This window comes from Ursus maritimus, unplaced genomic scaffold (assembly GCF_017311325.1).
Source record: "Ursus maritimus isolate PB19 unplaced genomic scaffold, ASM1731132v1 scaffold_5, whole genome shotgun sequence".
In the NCBI taxonomy this organism is placed as follows: Eukaryota; Metazoa; Chordata; class Mammalia; order Carnivora; family Ursidae; genus Ursus; species Ursus maritimus.
The window spans coordinates 71,315,782-71,339,579 of NW_024426663.1; the positions used below are offsets into that span (position 1 = coordinate 71,315,782).

General features: G+C 46.8%; 1 protein-coding gene across 2 annotated transcripts in view; it reads right to left on the reverse strand.

The window, feature by feature from the left end:
* The window catches only part of TNFAIP8 (TNF alpha induced protein 8), a 112,644-nt gene extending 93,586 nt beyond the window's left edge, over window positions 1-19,058 (reverse strand). Inside the window, exon 1 of one of the 2 annotated variants that reach the window (XM_008699019.2) lies at window positions 18,921-19,058. In XM_008699019.2, the coding sequence (XP_008697241.1) occupies window position 18,921 (1 nt within the window). In that variant the 5' untranslated portion in view covers window positions 18,922-19,058. The remainder of the gene's footprint in view (window positions 1-18,920) is intronic. The other variant, XM_008699021.2, reaches the window with a different exon arrangement.
* Window positions 19,059-23,798: the final 4,740 nt, after the last annotated feature.

Consider the following 23,798-nt stretch of genomic DNA (forward strand, 5'->3'; position numbering starts at 1 on the left):
ATCTAGCAAAGCTCAGACAGCCGTAAACTAAGGAAGATGTCATGGGTGATATAATCATTATAAAGATAGGGAGACCAGAATGAGCTACTCTGAAGAGGAAGAGAATACAGCTGGCCTTTTTTTTTTTTTTTTTTTTTTTTTTTTTAAGATTTTATTTTATTTATTTGACAGAGATAGAGACAGCCAGCGAGAGAGGGAACACAAGCAGGGGGAGTGGGAGAGGAAGAAGCAGGCTCATAGCAAATGAGCCTGATGTGGGGCTCGATCCCATAACGCCAGGATCACGCCCTGAGCCGAAGGCAGACGCTTAACCGCTGTGCCACCCAGGCGCCCCTCCAGCTGGCCTTTTTTGTTCCCTAGCAAAGAAGAGAACCAGGAAAGGTGGTGTGGAGGCCACATCTGAACTGGATCCCGAAAGACAGTCTAATTCTATCCAGGAAGAAGTGCTGGACCTGGAAGACTAGGGAGCCATAGCCAGCAAAGACAAAAGCAGAGAGGAATGGGGTGTGTTCTGGGACAATGCAGTTTAGAAATGGGGACCAAAGGAAATATGCAGAGGAGGAATGGGGGTCAGACCTGGCCTTGAATGTGCAGGGAAGGGTGGGGCAGGGGAGCAAATATTGTCCTTTGGGGCCTGAGCGAGGAGCCTTTGGTGTTGTATTTACTCCTGACAATGAGTTTTTTTACAAGATTTTTTTTTTTTTAAGATTTTATGTATTTATCTGAAAGACAGAGTGCAAGAGAGCACAAGCAGGGGGAGGGGCAGAAGGAGAGGGAAAAGCAGGCTCCCCTCTGAGCAGGGAGCCCGATGCCGGGCTCAATCTCAGGACCCTGGGATCATGACCTGAGCCAAAGTCAGACGCTTAACCGACTGAGCCACCCAGGCGCCCACAAGTAAGAAGCTTCTAAGGTGACGCTCCAAGAAGTCAGACGTAATCTCTGAACAGCATGTCATTCACCTACATCCCCAAGCAAGCACCGTGCCTGGTCCCTGACGAATGCTGCCGGAATGCACGGAAGACAGAGCGTAAGACTATGATTTGCTGCTCCATCCTACTGCTCTCCGGGACTGGTTTTGTTGGACGTTGGCAGCCACTGACAATTCTGCATGAGAGGGATAATGCAATCACTGGGGAGCTGTGAGTTGAGAGGATGGAGTAAAAGCCAGGGAGGTGGTGCGGTGGGGAGAGGCGTCCTCATGTTCATAGCCTCAAGTGTTTACAGACAACATCTTGCTTTTGCTTAGAAGGCTCTGTTTGGACAGATTTTTCTAAAGATCTATTAGCATCCCTGAAAAACCCAACTGAAATCTAAATCCTCTCCTCTACTATGAAATACAAGCACTGTGGAAAGGTATCAAATGAAAAAGTTAACCTCCTTCCCAATCTTCCAACCCACGGCCCCACTCTTCATAGCGTATTGTTCATTCCCGTAAAAAAAAAAAATGCTGATGCACTCATACACATATAATGCGCCTTTAAAAACATAATGAGATCATTATTTTGCTTTTTATTTAATCTCTCTTGGAGATCTCTTCCTATCAGTGCACAGAGACCGGCCTTGTTCTAAAAGCGCATAACGTTTCAGCTCAAGGAAGTACCGTAATATGTATTAGCAGTTGATGCATATACTTAAGTTGCTTAGAGGTTCCCCCCCCCTTTTTAAAATCAACACTGTAATGAACTCTTTTTGTCCCAGAATGAATTCACTTGTGGTTAGCTGTATCAGCGTCTTGGATACAGATGGGCTCTCTCGTGTAAGACATAATTCAGTCTATTTCCTCATATGTTAATGCAGTTAACAATTGCTTATCTTAGCAATGAAGGGGAACATAAAGATAATCTAAAAATAAATTCACTCGCAGGAGTATCTTAGGACGTTTTGGAGCCCTGGAGCCTTCTGGAAAGACTCAGGGCCAGAGTCCTGCCTTCCGAGCCTGAGCCCCCTCGTGCAGGATTCTTCATTCCACACTAGGGCAGGACAGTGTTCCTTCCAGAGGGTCCCAGGGCTCTCCCCTTCTTGCTCTACCAGGAGCTTCAGTCTAACTGGCTGACAGGCTTCAAATGACAATGAGAAGTGCAGGTGACAGCAAGAATCATAGCATTTCAGAGCTGGGGGTGGGGAGGGGCTGGTTCGAGATTACGGAGTCCACACCTTCTATTTCTTAGATGTGGCAGTTCTGACCCAGAGGTTTATATCCCAGCGAGATCACACGGCCAGTCACTCCACAGCCCACCCTCCAAGCACTGTCCAGAGCTTTTTCCAGTATTTAGTAAATCTGCATGCTCTTCTTAATTACTTCAAAAAGACCATGGAAGCAAAATTTGTCTATGCTATTCCCCTGGGTAGAAAGAATGATGCTTAAAAAAAGGGGGGAGGGGAGAAAGTAGGAAAATAGGCAAAACAGGTGAAGGGCAGTAAGAGGTACAAACATTTGTAGTTATAAAAGTAAATAAGCCACAAGGATGAACAGCACAGCAGAGGGAATATAGTCAATAAAATTGTAATAATTTTGTACAGTGACAGATGGTGACTCCACTTATCATGGTAAGCATTCTGTAATGTATATATTTGCCAAATCATTATATTGTACACCTAAAACTAACATAATATATATGCCAACTATACTTCAATTAAAAATTAAAAAAAAAAAAAAAAAACCAAACAGGTGTATGAAATAAGGTTTGCTGATCTTGCACGACCCAGCTTCAGAAGCACCATTTAAATTATAATCTTTGTGGATGGTGTCCCCCACAGTTGTGCAGTGCGTAACCTAAGTGGCCATACATGGTCATCCTGAGGAAATTAAAAAAAAAAAAAAAAAAAGAACATTCTGAGAACATGTACATATAGAGAGACGGCACACTTAGTAAGAAATCCAACAACGTTATTTTTAAATCATTTTAACTTCCTTCTCCACCGAATTCACTACTAGAATGTCTAACAAGTTTCAGAATTGACACATTTGGGTTTCACCTCGGTCTCCTGTCCCCTGTTGAGGTGTTAACAAGTAAGTGCTAGTAACACTGCTGACTTGTAACACTTGAAACAGCTCTCAACAACGGATTTTCTTTTTTTTCTTTTTAAAGATTTTCTTTTCTGACAGAGAGAGAATACAAGCAGGGGGAGCGGCACAGAGAGGGAGAAGGCCTGGGATCATGACCTGAGCCGAAGGCAGATGCCTAACTGTCTGAGCCACCCAGGTGCCCCAACAACGGATTTTCAAACCTGGGGCAACACAAGGCCATGAGACTCTAGACCCATATTTGTATTACTCCCCTCCCACTGATGCTACAGAGTCTAAATCAGGGATCTCCAATAGCTCCGAGAAAAGTCTGTTCAAGATCTAAATGTCACAGAGCGGCCGGCTCCACCTTCCGATCCTTGAAGCCCAGCTCTGTCACTTACAGCAAGCACCTGCAAACCAGCGAGGTAAAAATCTGTGTTTTTGCAAAAGGAAGTAGAGCGATGTGGTTAAGAACCAATAGATTTAAATATCAGCTTTGCTTTTGACTTGGGTAACGACTGTGACTCTTGCGGTCTCAGTTTCCTCGTTTTTAAAATGGGTATGATAATGACAGAACCTAGGACTTGGCAATGTACCTAAAAGCTTAGCATAATGCCCGGCATATAGTAAGCGCTTGGTAAATCCGGAGCCTCTCCCGCCCTAGCTGGTTCCCATGTGGGCCAACCAGAGGCAAAAGGCAAAAATGCAACTGCCTAGGAGCCGGAAAAGAAGAATAAGTCTTTAGTATGGTTTCTGCTGATTTAATAAAAGCAGAATGGAAAATGCTTACGTTTTCACACAAGTCCATAGCCATCCATGGAAACTCCTAGGAGCAAAGATTCATTCCCATGACTGTTTTGATCGATGCCTGAAATGCTACATCTGGGGAAAACCTCACGAGGGCAGGTCAGCCACGGGACTGCAGAACCTGAGTGCAGTTCCTCTCCTCAGGGCCACTGACCAAGAACAGAAAAGTGGGGCAACCAGAGTAATTTCGCACATCATGGGCAGTTTTTCCATATCACTGACTCACTGGTGCCAGTGAGATTTCTCTGATGTGCTCCAGGCTATGGGGTTTCAATCCTTCTGGATACCTGAGATCACGTCACTGTTCACATCTGTTGGAGAAGAGCCACTATTCCGTTACTTCTGGAATCTTCTTTTTTTCCCCTAAGATTTTATTTATTTATTTGAGAGAGAGAGAGAGAGCGCGTGCACAAGCAGGGGGAGCAGCAGGCAGAGGGAGAGGGAGAAGCAGACTCCCCCCTCAGAAAGGAGTGGATGCAGGGCTCAATCCCACGACCGTGGGAGCATGACCTGAGCCAAAGGCAGACGCTTAACCGACTGAGCCACCCAGGCACCCCTTTCTGGAATCTTCTTATTGTTGCTTTTGTAGGGTGAATATTTGTAAAAGCTACGTATTACAATTTTTTTTTCTGTTAATTGCGTGGCACTGAGTTGTTCAGGAGAGAGGGGAACAAAATTCTGCAAGTTCCACAGTCCGCGGCCTAAGGAAAAGAGCCAGGGTAAGGATGTTGCTGGGCTAGTGCCGGCCAGGCATAGAAGTGGACAGCCCATGGGTGATGCCCAATGGCAAATGCTCTGAGAGGTATGAGATAGCAGAAGGTAGAGGTTCCAAACATGCTGTCCACAGGAGGCAGGCAGATGAATGAAATGTGTGACAGAACAGGCTGATTCAGCAGCAAGCAGTAGAGGCTTTGGCCAAACTGGCATCCATGCCCCACTCACTGGCATCTCATTTTTACAAACTAAACATAGTGCGCGTGTTGAACCAAAAGCATCCATTCTGTGGTCCTGCCGTGGGTTCTGGCAGCCAAGAAGTGACGAGCAGAAAGGTGAGCCAAGACAGGAAAGGACAGGTGGCAGCTCTAGTCCCATGAGAGGCTAGGGTCTGGGCCCACGTGCCAGGGGCCTGAGCCTTAAAACCCACAAGAAGAGGTCAAGGTACGGTCAACGGGGAGTGCAAGCAGGCATGGGGCCACCGTGGCATTCCGCGTGGGGCCGGACCCTCTGGGAGCCAGGGGTTCCCAGGGTGCTGGTAACGTGAGAACATGGCCTGACAACCTGACCCTGTGTCCACAAGAACAATCCAGAGCCCATGGGGCACTGCAGCCCCACACCTGCTGCTGGGGGTGGAGCCTGCCTCAGTGCGCGGGGCGAGCCAAGCCGCACCTGATTGGAGGACCAGAGCCGAAGGGGCGGGGCAGTCCCTGACAGGCTAAAAAGGAAAGGAAAAAACCCACATCCTTCCCCAACGTTTATTTCATAAACAAGTATATATTTAGCGCTAACTCTGTGCACTTTACAAGGTACAGCTGAGGTTACAAAGATAAGAAGCTATACTTACTCAGAGTAAGTGGCTTATTTTGGGTTAACAGGAGACAGCGATTATTTGGCACCAGGGCTGGCCAAGTCACAAACTTGGATTTGGTAACATTTTAGCTCACTAATCATTGAATTGGAAGAGTAGGTAGATAGTCAATGGAAGGGAATAGGCATACAGCTGAGGCTCTCAAGTGCTGAAAGAATAGGTCATACAAAGGGAAAGAAAATTAAATGATCATCATCAGAATCTTGACAAAAAATACGTGATCAGAAGAAAATGGAGTGACGTATTGAGATTCTTAAGAAAAGGAAATATGGGCCAAGGACATTAATATAAAGGTCACAACGGGCTATCACGAAATTAGGGGGTGGGGAACGCGGCTGGCTCAGTCCCTGGAGCGTGCAACTCAGTCTCGTTGTGAGTTCAAGCCCCACGTTGGGTGTAGAGGTTACTTAAAAATAAAATCTTTTTAAAGATTAGGGGAAAAAAGAAATTAGGGAAACAAACAAAAAAATCAGGGAATTACCCAAGGAATCTATCAGAGAAAGAGCGATAGCCAAAATGTCTAGAGACACTGATATGAGAAATGATAATAAGCAAGACATACATAGCAGGAATAAGACTAAATGAGCATTAAAAGGGAGATATTTTAATATATAATGCCTATAGGATTTGACAGTGTGGATAAAGTACAACCATTAAAAAAAAAACTGGAGAAGAATGAGTAGGGTGTATGCCAAAGACATTATTTTTACTGTTTCAGCAATCAAAACTGATTATCTGGAGATGGCTTATGTATAATGCAGGACACTCAGATGGGTAATTATGACATTCTATCTCTCCTGTGACTAAAAAACCAGGATTCTAAGTCTCTAAGAAAGAAAATACAAATGTAATAAAGAAGAGGTTAAACAAAAACCTGCAATCTTGAACTTGCCTTGGAAATATCATTATGAACTCACAGTACATTTTATTTTTATATATGTATATATATGCTTGTATGTAGATGTATATATGGCTATGTGTGTGTTTTCCCAGTTCTGGCCAGTAAAAAGACTGAAAAACAATGACCACTCCAGTGAATGAGCATGCCTAGTGCCTGGGTTATGGTCCTGAAATATCATTTCTCATTAAAAACAAACGAACAGGGGCGCCTGGGTGGCACAGCGGTTAAGCGTCTGCCTTCAGCTCAGGGCGTGATTCCGGCGTTATGGGATCGAGCCCCACATCGGGCTCCTTCGCTAGGAGCCTGCTTCTTCCTCTCCCACTCCCCCTGCTTGTGTTCCCTCTCTCGCTGGCTGTCTCTATCTCTGTCGAATAAATAAATAAAATCTTTAAAAAAAAAAAAAAAACGAACAGACAAGCAGGGACTCTTGAAGAAACGGCTGATTCCAGGTCTAGGCAGGAAACGTACAAGACAAGCCTGGATAACCTTAACATACCAAGTAGCAGGGAAGCTATCAAAGATTACCAAGGTCATGTCAGAAAGACTAAGGAGCCAACAAGAAAAAGATCCCTCTGGTGAAAGATGGGACGATCTGAGTCTTGGTAAAAGTTAAAATTTCAGTGGATTGCAACCCATCAGATATATTTAATTTCATGATTATAACAATAAAAAATTTAAAAAAATACACCTAACTGGTCACTTTTGGAAAATGACACGAAACCAATTCTTCAAAAGTGGGTAAATCAAAGGAAAGAACCAAACATTCACTCCGGTTTTTCTACGTGAACTGTACCACTGGGTAACTGAATCATAGTTTGAAGGGGAGTCTATCCTGATAAGATGATGGCAGCTGAGAAATGAAATCAAAATGGTGCAATTAGAATATATGAGTGTGCAATCCCCAGTGAACTGATAGATCCAGACAGCGAGGATCAACAGCTGCAAAGAACAAAAAACAGTGGGAGAAGCAGACATCTTCTGCCTCCCGTGAAAGAATCCAACGGCACCTGCCACCTTGCCAAAGGGATCAAACCTGAGTCTGATCAAGCCTCTGGACCCAGATGCTGGAAACACACAGCAAAGGCCCAAGCTGAACTTCACCATGAGCGCACATCTTGTTATCAACACCGTGGGAAACTCTACAGATCAAACAGCCCAGGTCCTTCAACAAAAAAACAAACAAAAAATAGATATTTTTTTTTAAATGGGGGAGGATGTTAAAGGAACCTGTAGATTCAAAGAGATCTAAAAGACACATCAAGGTTTTTTAAAAATGAGCAAGCCTGAACTATCTCGACTATCATGGGTCAGGCTGCTCTTTTGGGTGATAAAACCATAAAGAGGTGCAAGGACGTGATTACTATAAAAGTCAGGATGGCATTTGCTTTTGGAGGGACAGAGGAGAATATGACCAGGGCTGGGTATGTGAAGGCCCTTTGTGGAGTGGCTGGCCAAATGTTCTTTCTTTCTGGAGGTATGGTTATATGAGTGTTTGTCTTACAGTAAGTCACTAAAGTGTGTATTTGCTTTGTGTGGGCTTTGGTAATTATGTTTCATTTTATAATAAAAAGGTTAAAAAAAAAAGCATTAGGAAAATCTAGGCGTGTCAACACAGAAAGAGCCAACTGCTGGAGGGGATCACAAAGTGTAGAGGGGAAAGGGCCCAGCAGTAGACCAACGGGGAGCAGGTGTCTGATGAAGGCCTTCTGTTTCAATGCACTTTTCATGTTTAAGAAAAATAACTGCATCTATAATGTTTTGATTAAAATTTGTCTTATAACACTTCCAATAATTTCCTAAAGCTTACAGCAAATGGTGGGCTCCGAAATATGCCAACGGCAATCTCAATGCAAAATGTCCTCTGGTGCCTACGGAAATTGCCAAAAGCTGCTGGATATGGGGTTCTTACGGGCGTGAGAGCCTTCAACTTGCCTCAAAGTTATAGCATCAACCTACCTGTTTCGAGTTCCCAGAATTAGACAAGGAAGGTACACCCTTTACTCGGCCCCCCATGCAAGCTATTAGCAACAGGGGATTAAGAGAGAGAATGAACAGAACTTTCCCCTCCAAACTTTAGCAATCCTCAAGTCTAACCAAACTGTCACACCCAAGGTGTTGTTACAGCTTTAGCAACGTGAGTTCAGGAAACTAAGTGAAGCAATACAGGCTCCCGGGGTTGGCCCTGGTTCTGAGCTGTGGGGACGTGACGTTGGAGCAGTGGGTTGCAAAGCCACCGGACGAGACACACACGGAGCCCTGCATCTCCTATGGCCGACCCCCAACTGCCCAGGTCTTCTGGGGGAGGGGCAATCTCTGCATAGTGACTGTGAAGAATCTGTCCCCACTCTTAGAAAACGTGCCTCGGGCGCCTGGGTGGCACAGCGGTTAAGCATCTGCCTTCGGCTCAGGGCGTGATCCCAGTGTTATGGGATCGAGCCCCACGTCAGGCTCCGCCGCTATGAGCCTGCTTCTTCCTCTCCCACTCCCCCTGCTTGTGTTCCCTCTCTCGCTGGCTGTCTCTATCTCTAATAAATAAATAAAATCTTAAAAAAAAAAAAAAGAAAAGAAAACGTGCCTCCCACAAGGATTCTATAAACCAGAGGACCCATTTGCCATCACTTAGACTAGTGCTCTGTAGCATGAGTCAGTGACGAAAGATACATTTCTCTGGGTTAAGAAACCTGTCCACCTTTTTCCCTTTACAAAATAGGACATCAGAGTTATCCTCTCAACTGGAAAAGTTCAGTTCCCTGGGTTTTGACGTCCACCCTCCCACCTTTGAAAGGTGAATGACATCGGAAATAATCCTAGGACTTTTGTCCATGAAGTGGACAGTGGCTGGCTGGAGAGGGAACAGCCTATGAGAGTCCACCGAAATTGAGGGAGTTCGTACCAGGTTTATAGAGGGGTAATGCCCTGTAGCAGCTCAGAGCACGCGTAAGGGGGGCGGGAGAACTTCTGCCGTGTGACTCCCAGAGCGGCCAGGCACCTGTGGGCTTACTTAACCTCCCCAAACCTCAATTCCTCATCTGTAAACGCGGATTAACACTCACACCCTTCTCATACATCGGCTTTGAAGCTGAAATAATCAGCACGGTGCTCGATCCACTGTGAGTACTCCATAAATGCGTGTCATTATTGTTATTATAGAAACATGAAGAACTCCTTATTTGATGGACATCTTCCATGTTTGAATGTAGGATGCTGTCTCCAAAGTAAGTTGTGCTATTTTTCTAAATCCATGGCCCTTCGCATTAAAAAGTCACTACTAGGAGTAATTACGTATAGGTGGTTTTCAACACCTCCCACATTTTCTGTTTTTCTCCCAACTCCTCATCATGGGTGGTTAGTTTTAATTCCAACAAAACCTGGTTTTATCATTCTCAGGAATAGTGACGGCCTTGACTACACATTTTCTAGAGCGTGGGAGTCTGGGGACAGTGCAGGTGCTATGTGCCCACTCGTCAGGACCTCTCCCTTCTTCTTATTGGCACAGCCAACCTCTCACAGTAGAGTTTTCCCCTAATGACTGTTACTCACTTTCACAGTTTCTCTTGTAGCTGTGACTCAGTTGTGCCCCGTGAGGCCTGAAGGGACTTCAGGAAAGATTCTACCTCCGGATAGAAAGAGATGGACACTGGGGCGCCTGGGTGGCACAGCGGTGAAGCCTCTGCCTTCGGCTCAGGGCGTGATCCCGGCGTTCTGGGATCGAGCCCCACATCAGGCTCCTCCGCTGGGAGCCTGCTTCTTCCTCTCCCACTCCCCCTGCTTGTTTTCCCTCTCTCGCTGGCTGTCTCTCTCTGTCGAGTAAATAAATAAAATCTTAAAAAAAAAAAGAAAGAAAGAAAGAGATGGACACTGCAGGAGAATGGATTCATCATTGCCCTCTCTGTGCCCTACCTCTCCCCTCCATATACACACACACTTCATGCCTTTGCACGAGGCTGGGGGCAGTGTGTGATACCTGGTGCTGAGGACGCCCTTTTCCGCCCATGAGGCAGGAAGTCTGCCAAAGAAAAGGTAACATGCTAACGATGGCAGAGCAGAAGGAACAGAAAGAACCTGGTCCCTGGTGATACTGTTTGGGCCACTGGATCAACCTTGCATTGGACCAACCGCAGACTGCCCTTCACGAAAGATAATTTAATGACTTTACTGCTCATACCTGTTAGTTGAGCATTCTCTTACGTGCTGCCTAAAGCAACCTGATTTTACGGCCTACATTGTGTCCCCCTCCAAAATTCAAATGTTGAAGCCCAAGCCCCCAAGACCTCAAAACAGGACTGTATTTGGAGATAAGATCTTCAAAGACATGATTCAACTAAAATGAGGCCGTTCGGGAAAGCCCTAAGACAACATGACTGGTGTCCTCATAAGAAGGAAATTGAACACACAGACATGAAAGGCCCCGCACAGAGGAAGTTGAGAGCGTTTGCTGCCATCAGATCTGAGCTAGAAGAATTAATAAAGGAAGTTCTTCAGGCTGAGAGACAAGAAAACACCCTGATGGAAATGGGTCTATGCTAAAGAATGAAGAACCCCAAACATAGTAAATAAGTAGATAAACAGAAAAAAAGCTCTTTTCTCATGTTTTAATTTTTTCAAAAGATAGTTGTTTAAAGTGAAAAGTAATAACTGTGACTTGTGAACACTCTACATAGTACATGGAAATTGTACAACGCTAACACAAAAACTATCATTTGTAATACCCTTCACAAAGGTGACTGTTACAGAGAGAATTCTGTCCCCCAACAAAGTCATATTTGGAAGACCCAACCCCCAATGTGACTGTATTCAGAGATATGCCCTTCAGAGAGATAATTATGGTGAAATGAGATCACAAGGGTGGGCCCTAATATGACACGGCCGGTGTTCTTACATAAAGAGAGAGAAACCCCAGGGATGCCCACACAGAGAAAAGGCCAAGGGAGGAAATAATAGAATGCAGTCATTTGGAAGCCACAGAGAGAGGCCTCAGGAGACACCAAACTTGCTGACTCCTTGATCTTGGCCTTCCAGCCTCCAGAGTTGGGAGAAATACAGATCCGCTGTTAAAGCTGTCCAGCCTGGCATTTTCTTACAGCAGCCTAAGCAAAGCAATACGGTAATATAGCATACTATTTATTACCAGGAACATACAAACCCTAAGGGCAACCATAAAAGGGAACAGAACTTAGAACAGAGGGATGGAAGATAAATTTGGGGTAGATGTGCCTGGAGGGAGCTCAGAGTCCGGGTGTGCTCCTGCCGCCCGTCTCCGCAAGCCACTGCCCAACCTCCTACAACTGCCCCCTCTCCCAAACTGCAAGGCTCGAAGCCCCCCCCCCACCTCCCCCACCGGTGTGCCGCAGGACAGCTGCCTAGAGAGGGGGGCTCAAGCATGACTCAGAGTAGTCCCTGCTCATCCTTGCTGGTCCCTGATCAAATATTTAAACTTAACTTCAGGGAAAGACAGAAGCTCTACTAAAATGACTATTATGCATCATCAGAAGCAGACCTTTAATCTACTCCATGGCTCTTACTAGCATGATAAATTGAGAAGTGACCTGAATTCAGAAATAGGGAAGAAAGTGTCGAGGACCGGTCCAACTCAACAAGCAAAAAAAAAAAAAAAAAAGAAGAAGAAGGGGGAGGAAGAGGAAGAAGTGGAGGAAGTTACAGCAAGGTGGCTTCAAAGAAAGAAACTGTGTTCTCCACCTTGCCATTGCCCACCATTTTGAAATGAGAGGGGCACGCCAAGAACAGGACAGCCCTGGAGGTGCCCGGACCTCAGGACAGGGAAGGGGACCTAGGGTAGGTCTCACTGGCCACTTGGTGACTGAATCTGGGGCCTGGAGCTCCTCTCATCATCTGCCATTGTTGAAAAGGGGCGCCCATCCCAAGAGTGATCTACAAAGTCACAGGAGATGGCCACCAGTTGGCTGGATGACGTCAGCATAGCCAGTGACTGGTAATCTAGATTTTTAACTAACGAACCCTGAGCAGATTCCCCAGGGTCCCTGCTTCACGGCTCTCAATTCCTGGATCTATTCTTGGGACACCACTGTTGGTTTTGGTTATTTTTTCGTTTCTGACCTCATCGTTGGTCAACATTTCTCAACCTGGTGGGGACCTACTAGAAAAACCACTTTGTATTTTCTTTGGATACGTACACAGGTGTTCATTTTGTGCAAGTTCATTTTAATCTTCTTTAAACTTTTAAAACTGCTCTGTACTTTCAAGAGATTTGCTCTTTCCACTGCCAAAACCACACACCCCCCCAACAAAAACAAACAAAAAACAACCCTACAGGTAATCTGCTGTCTGAATAGACTTCTTTACAGAACAAGACATTAAAACTGGTCTCCCAGGCTAGGGGTCTAGAATTTACTATGCATCAGTCAANGGGGGGGGGGGGGGGGTGTCAGAAATACAGAGTCCCAGGCCCAGCTAACCAATTGGAGCCCAGGAATCTGCACCTTTGGTATGGAGGGTCCCAGGGGATTGTGACTTGCAGTCAGGTGGGAGCTCTGGCCCTGATGGGCCCCGCACTACTGCAGCTCGCTGGAGAAGTTCAAAGCTTCATTTGGTCTATCACCTTTGTGGCTGCCCAGATACTCGTGTGTTCAAACCATCCCACTTGGGGCACACAGGGCAGGGACCCCCAGAGCCCCTGCTTCCTCAGAAGGCTCCCCATGGACACACGGTGTCTGACCCTGGCAAGTCATAGCAGCCTGAGCCTTCCAGGCCAGAAGAGCAAAGGAGCAAAATGGCTCAGTGGAGCAAAATGGCTCAGCGCCACACAGAGGGGAGGTCTGAGCCCGCTCACCTGCGCCAGGTACACTCTGTGAGCTCCTGGGAGCCTGTCCCTTCACCCAGGCACAAGGGATTCCAACCCTGAGTCAGGACTGCTCTGCCCTTGGGTGGTGATACCATGGAATCAAACACCAGTCTTTTCCAGAAAACTACCTCATCTTCTTAAAGAGAGAAGAGGGGCGCCTGGGTGGCTCAGTCAGTCAAGCATCTGCCTTTGGCTCAAGTCATGATTCCAGGGTCCTGGGCTCTCTGCTCAGTGGGGGGTCTGCTTCTCCCTCTCCCTCTGTGTTCTCTCTCTCTCAAATAAATAAATAAAATCTTTTAAAAAGAGAGAGAGAGAAGAAAGAAACACAAAGGATTTATTTCCTGATCACTGAGTGGTGGAACTGAGTGGGAGACTTATTCCTTAAAGGTTTGGATCGTCAAAAATTGTTTGAACTCTGCAATCTGGCGTCTGCAGATTTTCTCAGAAGACTGGCGTTTCTGCAGAATTCCTTTGTCTGTGTGTGTGTGTGTGTGTGTGTGTGTGTGTGTGTGTGAAAGAGCCTGAAAACAATCAGCTCAAGGGCTTGGGGTAGGGAAGGATGAAGACAGGTCTTCACAAACACACATCACAACCCTTGCCTCCTTCCTTCATTTTGGTATTTTTGTTAACAGTTATATTGCAAGAAACTTTTTCTTTTTTTAATGGTCAGATGCGGAGACGGTTGGCTCATTTCAAATATACATGACGGTACTGCATGCCCTGGAGATAGAGAGAAGAGAGAGAGAGAGGTGTGCCTAACAGACAACCGTGAAGATGCATTGTTGCCCTCTGGAAATCTCACCACTTCACCTGAGGATGTGCCAGCCCCGGTCCCTTTTCCCTTTGTGACACCGAGGACAGCTGACACATACCTGTTTTAAACAAGGGCCTGCGGAGGTTAAAGGTCAACCCACTGCTCACATCTTAACTGTAACAGGTTTCTTAAAAGCTTCCCTCTTGGGGCACCTGGGTGGCTCCGTCAGTTGAGCGTCCAGACTCTTGATTTCAGCTCAGGTCATGATATCAGGGTCGTGAGATGGAGCCCCCTGGTTGGGCTGCATGCTGGGTGTGGAGCCTGACTAAGATTCTCTCCCTCCCTCTCCCTCTGCCCAGCCCCCTGCCCCTGCATTCTCTCTCTCTCCAGGAAGGAAGGAAGGAAGGAAGGAAGGAAGGAAGGAAGGAAGGAAGGAAAGAAGGGAGAAACGCTTCCTCATGCACAGGGAGGCTCCCAAGATGCTGTGGCTCTTCTCGGGCTCAGACACACAAAACCCAGATGCCCTGCTCTGGCTCATTTCTCTCCAGCAGCAGCAGCAGCAGCAGCAGCAGCAGCAGCAGCAAGATTTCCCTCCATAATCACATGACCCTGCAGCTGGGAATCATTGAAATTGTGCTATATTCACCCCATTCTCTGGGCTCCTCTGGCATCATGACAGGGAAAAAAGAAAGTTCATGCTAAAAACACATGTGGTACAAGTTATGCCTCTTCCTCTCCCCTCCACTCAGACCCAGTAGAAACACCGTCCTCTTGAAATGAGCCCAATCTGGCCAATCCAGAAAAGCCCACCCTTTGCTGAGTGCCTTCCTCACACTGGACACCAGGACAGGGACATTCTGCTCTAATGCACACCACAAAACCCATGATGGAAATACGATCCCCAGTTTTGAGGTGGAGACACAGACTCAGAGAGCTTGGGTGGATTGTCCAAAGTCACACAGCCAGTGTGGCTGAGATGGGAAAGGCCTGCAGAGTCATGTGAACCAACCACGTTGTGACTAACCGAGAAGTCATCCTTATTCCCATTGTTTACGGAAACTACAAGTGGAATTTTGGATTTAATTCCATTCTCTGTTATTAAAGAAACAAACCTCAATGTGTTTATAAGTCAGCTTGGGGTACTTGAGCAGAGGCCCATTCCTGTGATTGCTCATCCTTTTTTTTTTCCTTTGTGGTGGGGCAGATCCCTGTATGCCTGGCCCCCAGGCACCTTGAGAGAAACATCCCCACGTCAGTCCATCACCTCTCCTGTTCTAGATAAAAAAAAGCACACCCCAGGAAAACAAACTTGTCCATGCCCATCCAGCTTTGCGGCTAGCTCTGAACCCCCACGACCTTGGTTCTGAACCGTAAATACTTGCCTCTAGAGAAAAAGCAACGGCTCTCTAAAAGGATGGGTGGACATTACTTGATTGTAGCAGAGCCTGTGATGTTTTAAAACAAGTTTCTCAGGTAACTTCTCCGCTCGGCATGAAAGGCCAAGGAAACAATGTCCTCTGGAACTGGGCTGATTGCAATTATACCCCTGGCTATTTGAAATGGACATCAGAAGAAAGGTGCTTATTTCAGTTTCTTATTATTTTGAAAATGGTTCTTCTATCCTAAGGAAGTGCCTTTACTTCCCTTTGTGAAACAGAAGAATTCTAAACCCATTTTTGCCACCGTCAACTTACCTGCAGGGGCCCGTTCTTACCAACATTTTCCTGCAATTTGCCAGCCCTCCTGTGAACACGAGAGGGTTATGGGGTGCTGTGCACACAGGAGGAGCTTAATAAATGCCTCCCATGTGAATGAACGGTGCTCCCCGCCCGCAAGCTGGCTGAGGGGACACACCTCCAGATTTGTGTAACAGTGGACGTTATGGTCTTAGACTCATAGGCCATATGGTTTCTCAGGTGCCTGGATGCCTCTTGTTTCTAGAATTATCTACCCTCCACTTGTAGCTCATTTCCTCCTTTTACTCGGAAATGTCAAACACATACTAATGTCCACTGGCTACTACTATTTGACCCCATTTGTTTTGCAACAAGGTTCGCTGAATTTTTTTTTTTTTAACCCTCAAACAATCATCCATTTCATCTGTTGTTAAGCACCACTTGCAGACAGAAGTTCAGAAACCGCAGTCAACTCAGACTCCAGGGCCAGAGTCATCAAAACCAGGGACAGGAGAGCGAAAAGGAAACTGTTACCCACAGAGAAACATAAAGGTTGGGGTGTTAAAAGCTCCTTTTTAGTGTTTGTTGAGTTCTTACTGTGTGCATTTGGTATTAAATGAAGGATGTGGGCAGCGTGAGGAGGGGCGAGGTGATAAAAGTTAATCCAGCCCCACACACAGTGCCTTCCGTCAACTTCTGTCTCAGAGCTGAGCTGACTGAGAATGCCAAACGGGGGTCAAGGGTCCATTTTTTTTTTTTAACCCAGGTTGGCCCTGTGCACGGCCCCAGGGCCCAAGTCAGTGGTCCTGGGACTGGGGTTGCACGAACACTGCCTTCCCTCTCTGTGAGAAAACAGGTGGCCCTCACTTGTTATCACTGATCCTCCCCTGCTTCCCGAAGGTTCCCTCACGTTCCCTCCCTTCCATGTGTGCAAACATGGAGGGGATGGGGAACAGACTCTTCTGAGAGGTGCGCCAGCAAAGTTCAGTCCTGACTGAGAGCACATGAACTCAAGGAGGAAATGTCTTCGCTCCGAGAGGCTGTCCTAAGCAGAAGAGGATTAACGGATCTGTGAACTCCAGGACCTCCATGGTGCCCAGCATGGTGGAGGCTCAACGGCGAGGAGCAACTATCTGAAATTCCCCAAGCCAGAAACCATCTAGAAACCCACCCCTCCTCCACATGGCATTTCCTAATGAGCGCTGTTTGGATGCAATCATTTCTCTCCACACACCCTTTCCTCCAATTTCAACAGAACGAAGAACTGCAGAGAGCAGGCCTCATAAAACGCTCTTCCGGCGGGGACACGCGCACCCTCAGTTTCTCGGCCATTCTGTGGGGAACCCAGAACGGCACTGTACTCACAACACCCCGCTACAAAGACGAACACTGTATCTGGCAATAAAGTCAGAAACGGAAAATTAAGGGCCAATGAAGATGAGGTTTTCCAGCTCACGCCACTCCATTTCTCATTGAATTTAAGCACGCGAGACCAAAAGGCACAAGAGATTAAACTCTCCCTTAACAAAATTCCAGGGCCCGCTTGTGCAGAATCACTACGCTTTTGGGGGACCCTTCTCACATGCAGTGATTTCTCAATGATTCTTAAATTATCTGATAAACTAGATGAATATAATGGCTTACAAGGCCTACATCTGGTCATGCAAAAACGGTGAGTACAGAACGGTCAATATCTAAAGCATTCACATTTTACAGGGAGGTAGGTGGTATCCACTTCCCGAAACTATTTACTCAAATAACAGGCAGAAACTCAAAAGGTGGGCCAAGGGTGGGGGAGGCAATTAACGTGTACCGAGGGGAGCAGCCACCCAAAAAATCTACAAAAAAGCAAAATTGTGTTACCAGCTAGAAAATTAGCAATAACTTGCTGACTTAACTCCCCATGACAGATCTAATTAGAAGGTGGCAATAAATGTTTCCAGGTGTTTAATTAAGTGTGATAATTATTTCTTTCCTTTAAGAGAGACGGAGTCATATGTTTACATTTCATAGCATAATGTTTCCTTAGTTAAAACACTGTGGAAACACTTTTGTGTAACACAGGATTGAAACCAGGATAAAAATATCTGCTGTGATAAGCAGCACTTAAAGTGATTTATCAGCTCTTGCTTTCATATGCCAATGTACAAGGGCAACGTAAAGGCTGCTCTGTTCTGGTGATTTCCTTTAGCCACATAGCTTTCTGCCACCCTCACACCTCAATGAAAAATTTCTATTCGACATGTCATTTCCCTATAAGCATGTCTTAAATGAATTCTTATCAAGGAAGCGGGGAAATTTTATGGGGATCTCTACTTTCACAGTAAGAACATAGCAAGAATAAATGAGATACAGGAGAATTCGGAGGCTATTAGAAGCGGATGGACATCCTCAGCAACTAGGGAATCATTTTATGGATGGATTCAAGTACAGGGCGGCTACCAATTAACCTTTTTTTTTAAATGCAGAAATGTACTCTACCTTGCGATAGTATTGACCACCCCGCCCCCCATAAAATAATTTACAGAGGGATGTAATTATCGGTCTTAAGTAACTCAAGGATTTTGTTGCAAGGCTGGGCTCTCAACTTAGTCCCCTTCCTTCCATCATCCTGCAGGGTCCGCTATTTCTAACTACTCCTGTGTTTTAGGAAATCAGTTGGCTTTAGCATTACGGTGTCACTGAATCAGTAAACATCCTTTAGGTGCCAAAGTTTGGTTGGTCAGCCTAGTCTTGAACATGCCTATCAGCCTCCCTGGGTCCCAAGGCGCTCATCAGGTGTTCCTCCATCAGGTTAAGGCTCTAGCATCACAAGAGCGCGCGCAAGGACACACACACAAAACTTTCTTCTTCAAAGGCAGTCTCCACCAAACGATCTCGAGGCAAAACCGCTAGTGTGCCCGTCTTACAATGCAGGGTCGGATTACAATCTCAGGCCAGCATCTCGGTCTGCAATCTGGGGCATCGTGATAACCCGGGCAGTCCTTTGGACAGCCTGAGCTGTTAACAGGCGGCATGACATATAGCGGGGGCCGCGTCCACAGAAGGAAGGAAGGAACCGCAAGTGGGGCTCATAGGAGGACGTGGAAGTGAAGGAAAGGGTCCGCCCGAGTCTGTAGGGGCTGCTAGCCCGAGGTCTCAGACAGTCGCCGCGACGCAAAAACTGGGTAAAACTTCGGGGAGTTTCCCGGGCTGTGCGCGCCTGCACACACACTTACACACACTAGCTCACAGGCACCAACTCACACCCACTCACTCCCGAAAGTCTGGGGGAGCGGAAAGAGAGCCCCCGGGGGCAGCCTGCAGCCCAGCGACCCGGGAAGCCCCGAGAGGGTGTGTGTGAGAGACCCGCGCGCTGGGAGTTACTTACTCGGAAGAGAGGGCGCGGCGGCGCCGGGACACAGAGGCGAACCTGGTGATCTGACGGGCGCGGAGTTCCCTAAGCTGCTCGAACGCTCGCGGGCTTCCGCGGACTGATCAGCAGAGCGCGGGCCGGGGCCGGCGAGAGAAAAGGAGCCAGCGGCCGGGGGCGGGGCGGACCAGGCAGGGGGAGGAGCGAAGCGGCCGGGGCAGGGCGGGAGAGAGGGAGTCGGGGGCGGGGCCAGGAGGAGGGGCTAAAAGGTCAGGGGCGTGGCCACGAGGAGCTAGGAGTCCCGCAGAGGAACTGAGAGGAGGAGCTAGGAGGGTGGGGGCAGAGCGGGCTGGGAGGGGGGCCAAGGCGGGGATATAGGCGGGGCTAGACGGTCGGGGGCGGAGCTTAGAGGAGGAGCCCGGAAACTGAGTGCAGAGCGGGACAGGTAGGAGGACCCAGTGGCGGAGATGTGGGAGGAGCTAGATTGTCGCGGGCGAGCCACGAGGAGCAAGAAGGTCGGGGGCGGAGCTGAGAGGAGGAGCTAGGAGTCCCGGGGCAGAGCTGGAGGGGAAGAGGAGCCCAGAGGCGTAGAAGGATCGGGAGCGGAGGAGCGGCGGGGCTGGCAGAAGGACCTAGGAGCTTAGGGGAAGGGAGGAGAAGCCAGGTATCCCGGACTGGGCGAACCCAGCCTGACACTAGGTTGACGCGGCAGGTGCTTCGAAGAAGGCAGAAGAGGGCTGGACAGCGGCCTGGGAGCTGGATCCGGACTGGAAGAAGGGACCTCTGGACGCGAGGGGTCAGGACTGGCTTGAGGGACACATTCGGGCCTCTATTTCTTCAGTCGGAAAAATGAGATAAACAGCCTCATAGTGTATTGAGACGGTTAAATGAGCTCATGCATGTTTACCGTGCCTGGCACGAAACAGGTATGCATGACTGTTACCGACTGTTGGTATTATTATTGATTAGAACTATCCATGTAAGCCCCTAAATCCCACCTGCTCTTAACTTTTTTTTTTATTCTCTTCCCCCCCCCCCTTTCCAGCTTCTACTAGCCTTAAGTCTACCCAGCGATGTCTGACTCATTCATGACTCCTGGTTGCCATTCGCGGAGATGGCAGGGCTTCCTCTCTCAGTTAAAGGCTCATTGGCTCCTGGGAAGCCGGTCTGGTCTCAGCCACTTCCGTGGAATTCACTGTGACTGCTCCTGCTTGTGGGGGCAGAGGCTAGCTTTCCCCCGGAATGGGACAGAATCTGTGCCTTCCTTCTGCGAAGGAGCCCCCACCTGGGGTAGCGGTTCATGAAAGTGCTGACCTTCGTGGGAGCACAGTGAAAACCGCACACATTCATGGTGTGCTCTGTGCAGAGCGCTCTTCATAATACTAGCAAAACTTAGTACGTGCAGGTCACCGTTCTAATCCTCACAACAGCCTATAATATAGATCCTAAGGCTACCTTAATTTTACAAAGGGAAAGGGGGGTATAGTAAATTAAAATAGCCTGCCCAAAATTACACATTCAGGAAGTGGCACAGTATGGCTGGGAGATAATTAATCATTTTGTAGGTGAAGTAGACCAGAAAATCACAACACATTCATGTTTAATGCCCCAAATAAGAATATGGACAAGGTTCAGTGGTGTTTAGAAAAAAACACTGTCCTGTGGTTATAGCTATGGGGAAAAGAGTGTCAGGAAGCCTCCCTGGAGGAGGTGAGGTCTGAGCTGGGTTTGGAAGAAGGAATAGGAGTTTCAGGAGCAGCTACAGGTGGAGAAATGAGCACAGTCAACATTTTTCAAGTACTCAGAAGGGTTGGGGGAAAGTAGAGTGTAGATTGGAATGAAGCTAAAATAACAAAAGAGGACCAAATCCAAGTGTTTTTGTTGTTGTTTTCTCCTATAGGAGCTAAAGAGCATTAATTTGACCCCTGGTTAGTAGAAAGCCAGAAGGATTTTAATCTTGGGAAACACGCCAATTGTTGTTCCAGAAAGTTTAATCTGAAAACAGCAAAGAGAATGCCAGAGTCAGGAAACTTGCTTATGAAGTTACTGAAATCTGACAGGTTGGGATACTGTGGTAGGCAGAGTAAGAATCCGGGAAGGATGTCCACTCCCTAATCCCTGGAACACTTTGCAGATGTGCTGAAGTTTAAAAACAATGAGATGGGGAGTTTATCCTGGATTATTTGAGTGGGTCTAATCTAATCATGTGAGTTCTGTAACGTGAAAGAGTGGGTCAGAGAGATTCAAAATATGAGAGGAACTGGACCTAGTTCCCAAGCCAAGGAATGGGTGGCCTCTAGAAGCTGGAAATGGACGCCAACAAAAAGTGGGAATCTCAGTCCTACGGCCACAAGGAAGTGAGTTCTGCCAATAACCCAACTAAGCAGGGGAAAGGGGATCTTCCCTTAGAGCCTACGGAGGGGAACTCAGCTCTTGAGGTGACACTTTGATTTTATCCTGTTGAGACCCACACTGGAATTCTGCCCTACGGTACTATAAAATAATAAATTTTGTTGTTTCAAAACCTTATATTGGTGGTAATTTGTTGTGACAGTAAAAGGAAACGAATACAGACGCTGAAGGCCTACACTAAGTGGTTGGAAAGGAGATGGCTCATGCAGGCCCTGGAACCTGATGGGATGTGGGGGTTGAGGGAAGCAGAGTCATCTAGGTTGATTCACAGGGTTTCTGGTTTGGCAGGCTCAGCCTTTGGTGGTGCCACCCATTAGAGGGAGGGACAAAGGTATTTACTTTCTAAACACTTTCTGAGTCTGCAGTGACGCAACTAAATTAGGATTAAGAGTTTGTACACTCCCATCCTTCCCCACCCCCAAATAATTAGAAATGATTCCTGCCTGAATGCCCACGGGCAGTGATATTTGTCACCGCCAACTGAGCACTGTTGTTGTGTATCTGCCCTGTGAAAGCTGGATTGACTTAGGACAAAGCAGGAAGCGTTAAGGAGACCTGGCTTCTGCTGTCTGGGATATGAGGAGGCGACTGTCTGCATGACTGCTGTGAGAGTCAGCCAGGGTGTCATGGTGTCTGCAGACTCAGCTCCAGGAACTGTCCCCATTGCTTCACTTCTGTCTCCCTTTTTCCCAGCTGCACCCTTAAATAGCACTGCCCAGAGCCCCTTCTATCTTTATCACGGTTTTATAATATATCTTCAATGCTCTTTTTTTTTTAAATATTTATTTATTTGACAGAGAGAGAGAAAGAAAGCACAAGCAGGGGGAGTGACAGAGGGAGAGGGAGAAGCAGATTCCCTACTGAGTGGAGAGCCTAGTGGGACTCGATCCCAGGACCCTGGGATCATGACTTGAGCCGAAGGCGCCAAAGGCAGATGCTTAACCACTGAGCCACCCAAGTGTTCCTCCCTTCTCTTTTATCCTCAACCTTTCAAGCTCTATACTTTCCTTGCAAAACTTTAGGGAAGCTCAGTCGGTTAAGTGACCAACTCTTGGTTTCGGCTCAGGTCATGATCTCAGGGTCATGAGATGGAGCCACATGTCAGTCTCCGTGCTGAGTGTGAGGTCCTCAGCCCCTCCTCCCACTTACATGCACTCTCGCTCTAAAATAAACAAATATTTAAAAAATACTAAAAATAAAATAATGCAAAATTAGAAATTCCCCATGGACCCTGCCACCTTCTCTCACCACAGCCCACTTTACTAGGGCCATCTAGACCTGACAGGCCACAGGACCTGCTAATAGAAACAATGCAGAGGGAGCATCACCTCAGGGCTTACTTTAGTGGGCTGGGGAAGGAGAGGAACTCTACAGTCTCAGGCAACTTGCATTACTGTCTTAAAGAATTATTACTCTTCCACCATATTTCACAGTGTGATAATATTTAAAAGTTAGCAAAGTTATTAATTTTCCTATCTTACTTGAGCAAATAAACACTTGGATCACTTCATTTCAAATTAGCTCTTGTGTATTTCCAATGTGGGGTCATTAAAAAAAGTATTAGCATCTAGGAATCTTCTAATCACTAGTCTATTAGTGAGTGGCTAAATATATTATTAAATACTTGCAGCTCCATCTGGATTAGTGAATCCTCCCAGACCAAAAACCCAAGACACAAGACCCCAACACCCTATAAATCACACGAAATAGAGATAGCTGTAACTCTAGCCGCCTGCCAAAAATACCTCTGTGCATGCCTGTTTTTGCTTCTACCAGCTGAAGGTAGGAACTAACTTTAGGTACATTTGTAAGTTTTAAAAAATCTTCTGATCCTGTTTCTCCTGTCCTCTCCTCTCTCATTTGAAGTCTCTACTGTGCTTACTGAGCAGCAAAAAAAAAAGGTGTTTTTTTTAGTACAAAGAACTAGGTGGTAGCATGACATGTGCAATAAAAATGTATGCACATATACTCTGGGCGGAGAGTGGGAGTGACTCGTATTGCCTGGATGAACAGGGAAGATTTCACAAAGAAGCTTCCATCCAACCAAGTCAAAAAGGATGAGCTGGAGTTTTCCAGGCGGGGAGAGAAGGGTTCTCTGGGAAGTGTGGAGAAAGAGATCATCAGGTCTAACATTTTCCAGCCGGCTAAAAGCACTGAAGCAAGGCTGTGCACCTTAAACACAGCCAAGGGAAATGCTTATGTGGTCTTCATGCTTTAACCACATTTTCATGTAAGTCTGTCAATGAACGTGCCTGATTCAAAACAGGGCTGTAACTTCACCATCCTCCAAACTCATCATCTGACGGCTGCTTCACCTCTTTCCAAGCCTATTTCTCATTTCAGAGCATTATCATAACACGTCATCTTGTCCTTAATGTAACCACATGAGTAAAGAGTATATGCGTTTTTCCAAATAAAGGTGCAGATTGGGTCGGGTAGAATTGTTCAATGTCAGGCAAACTAGAAATTTGAGCATAAAATAAA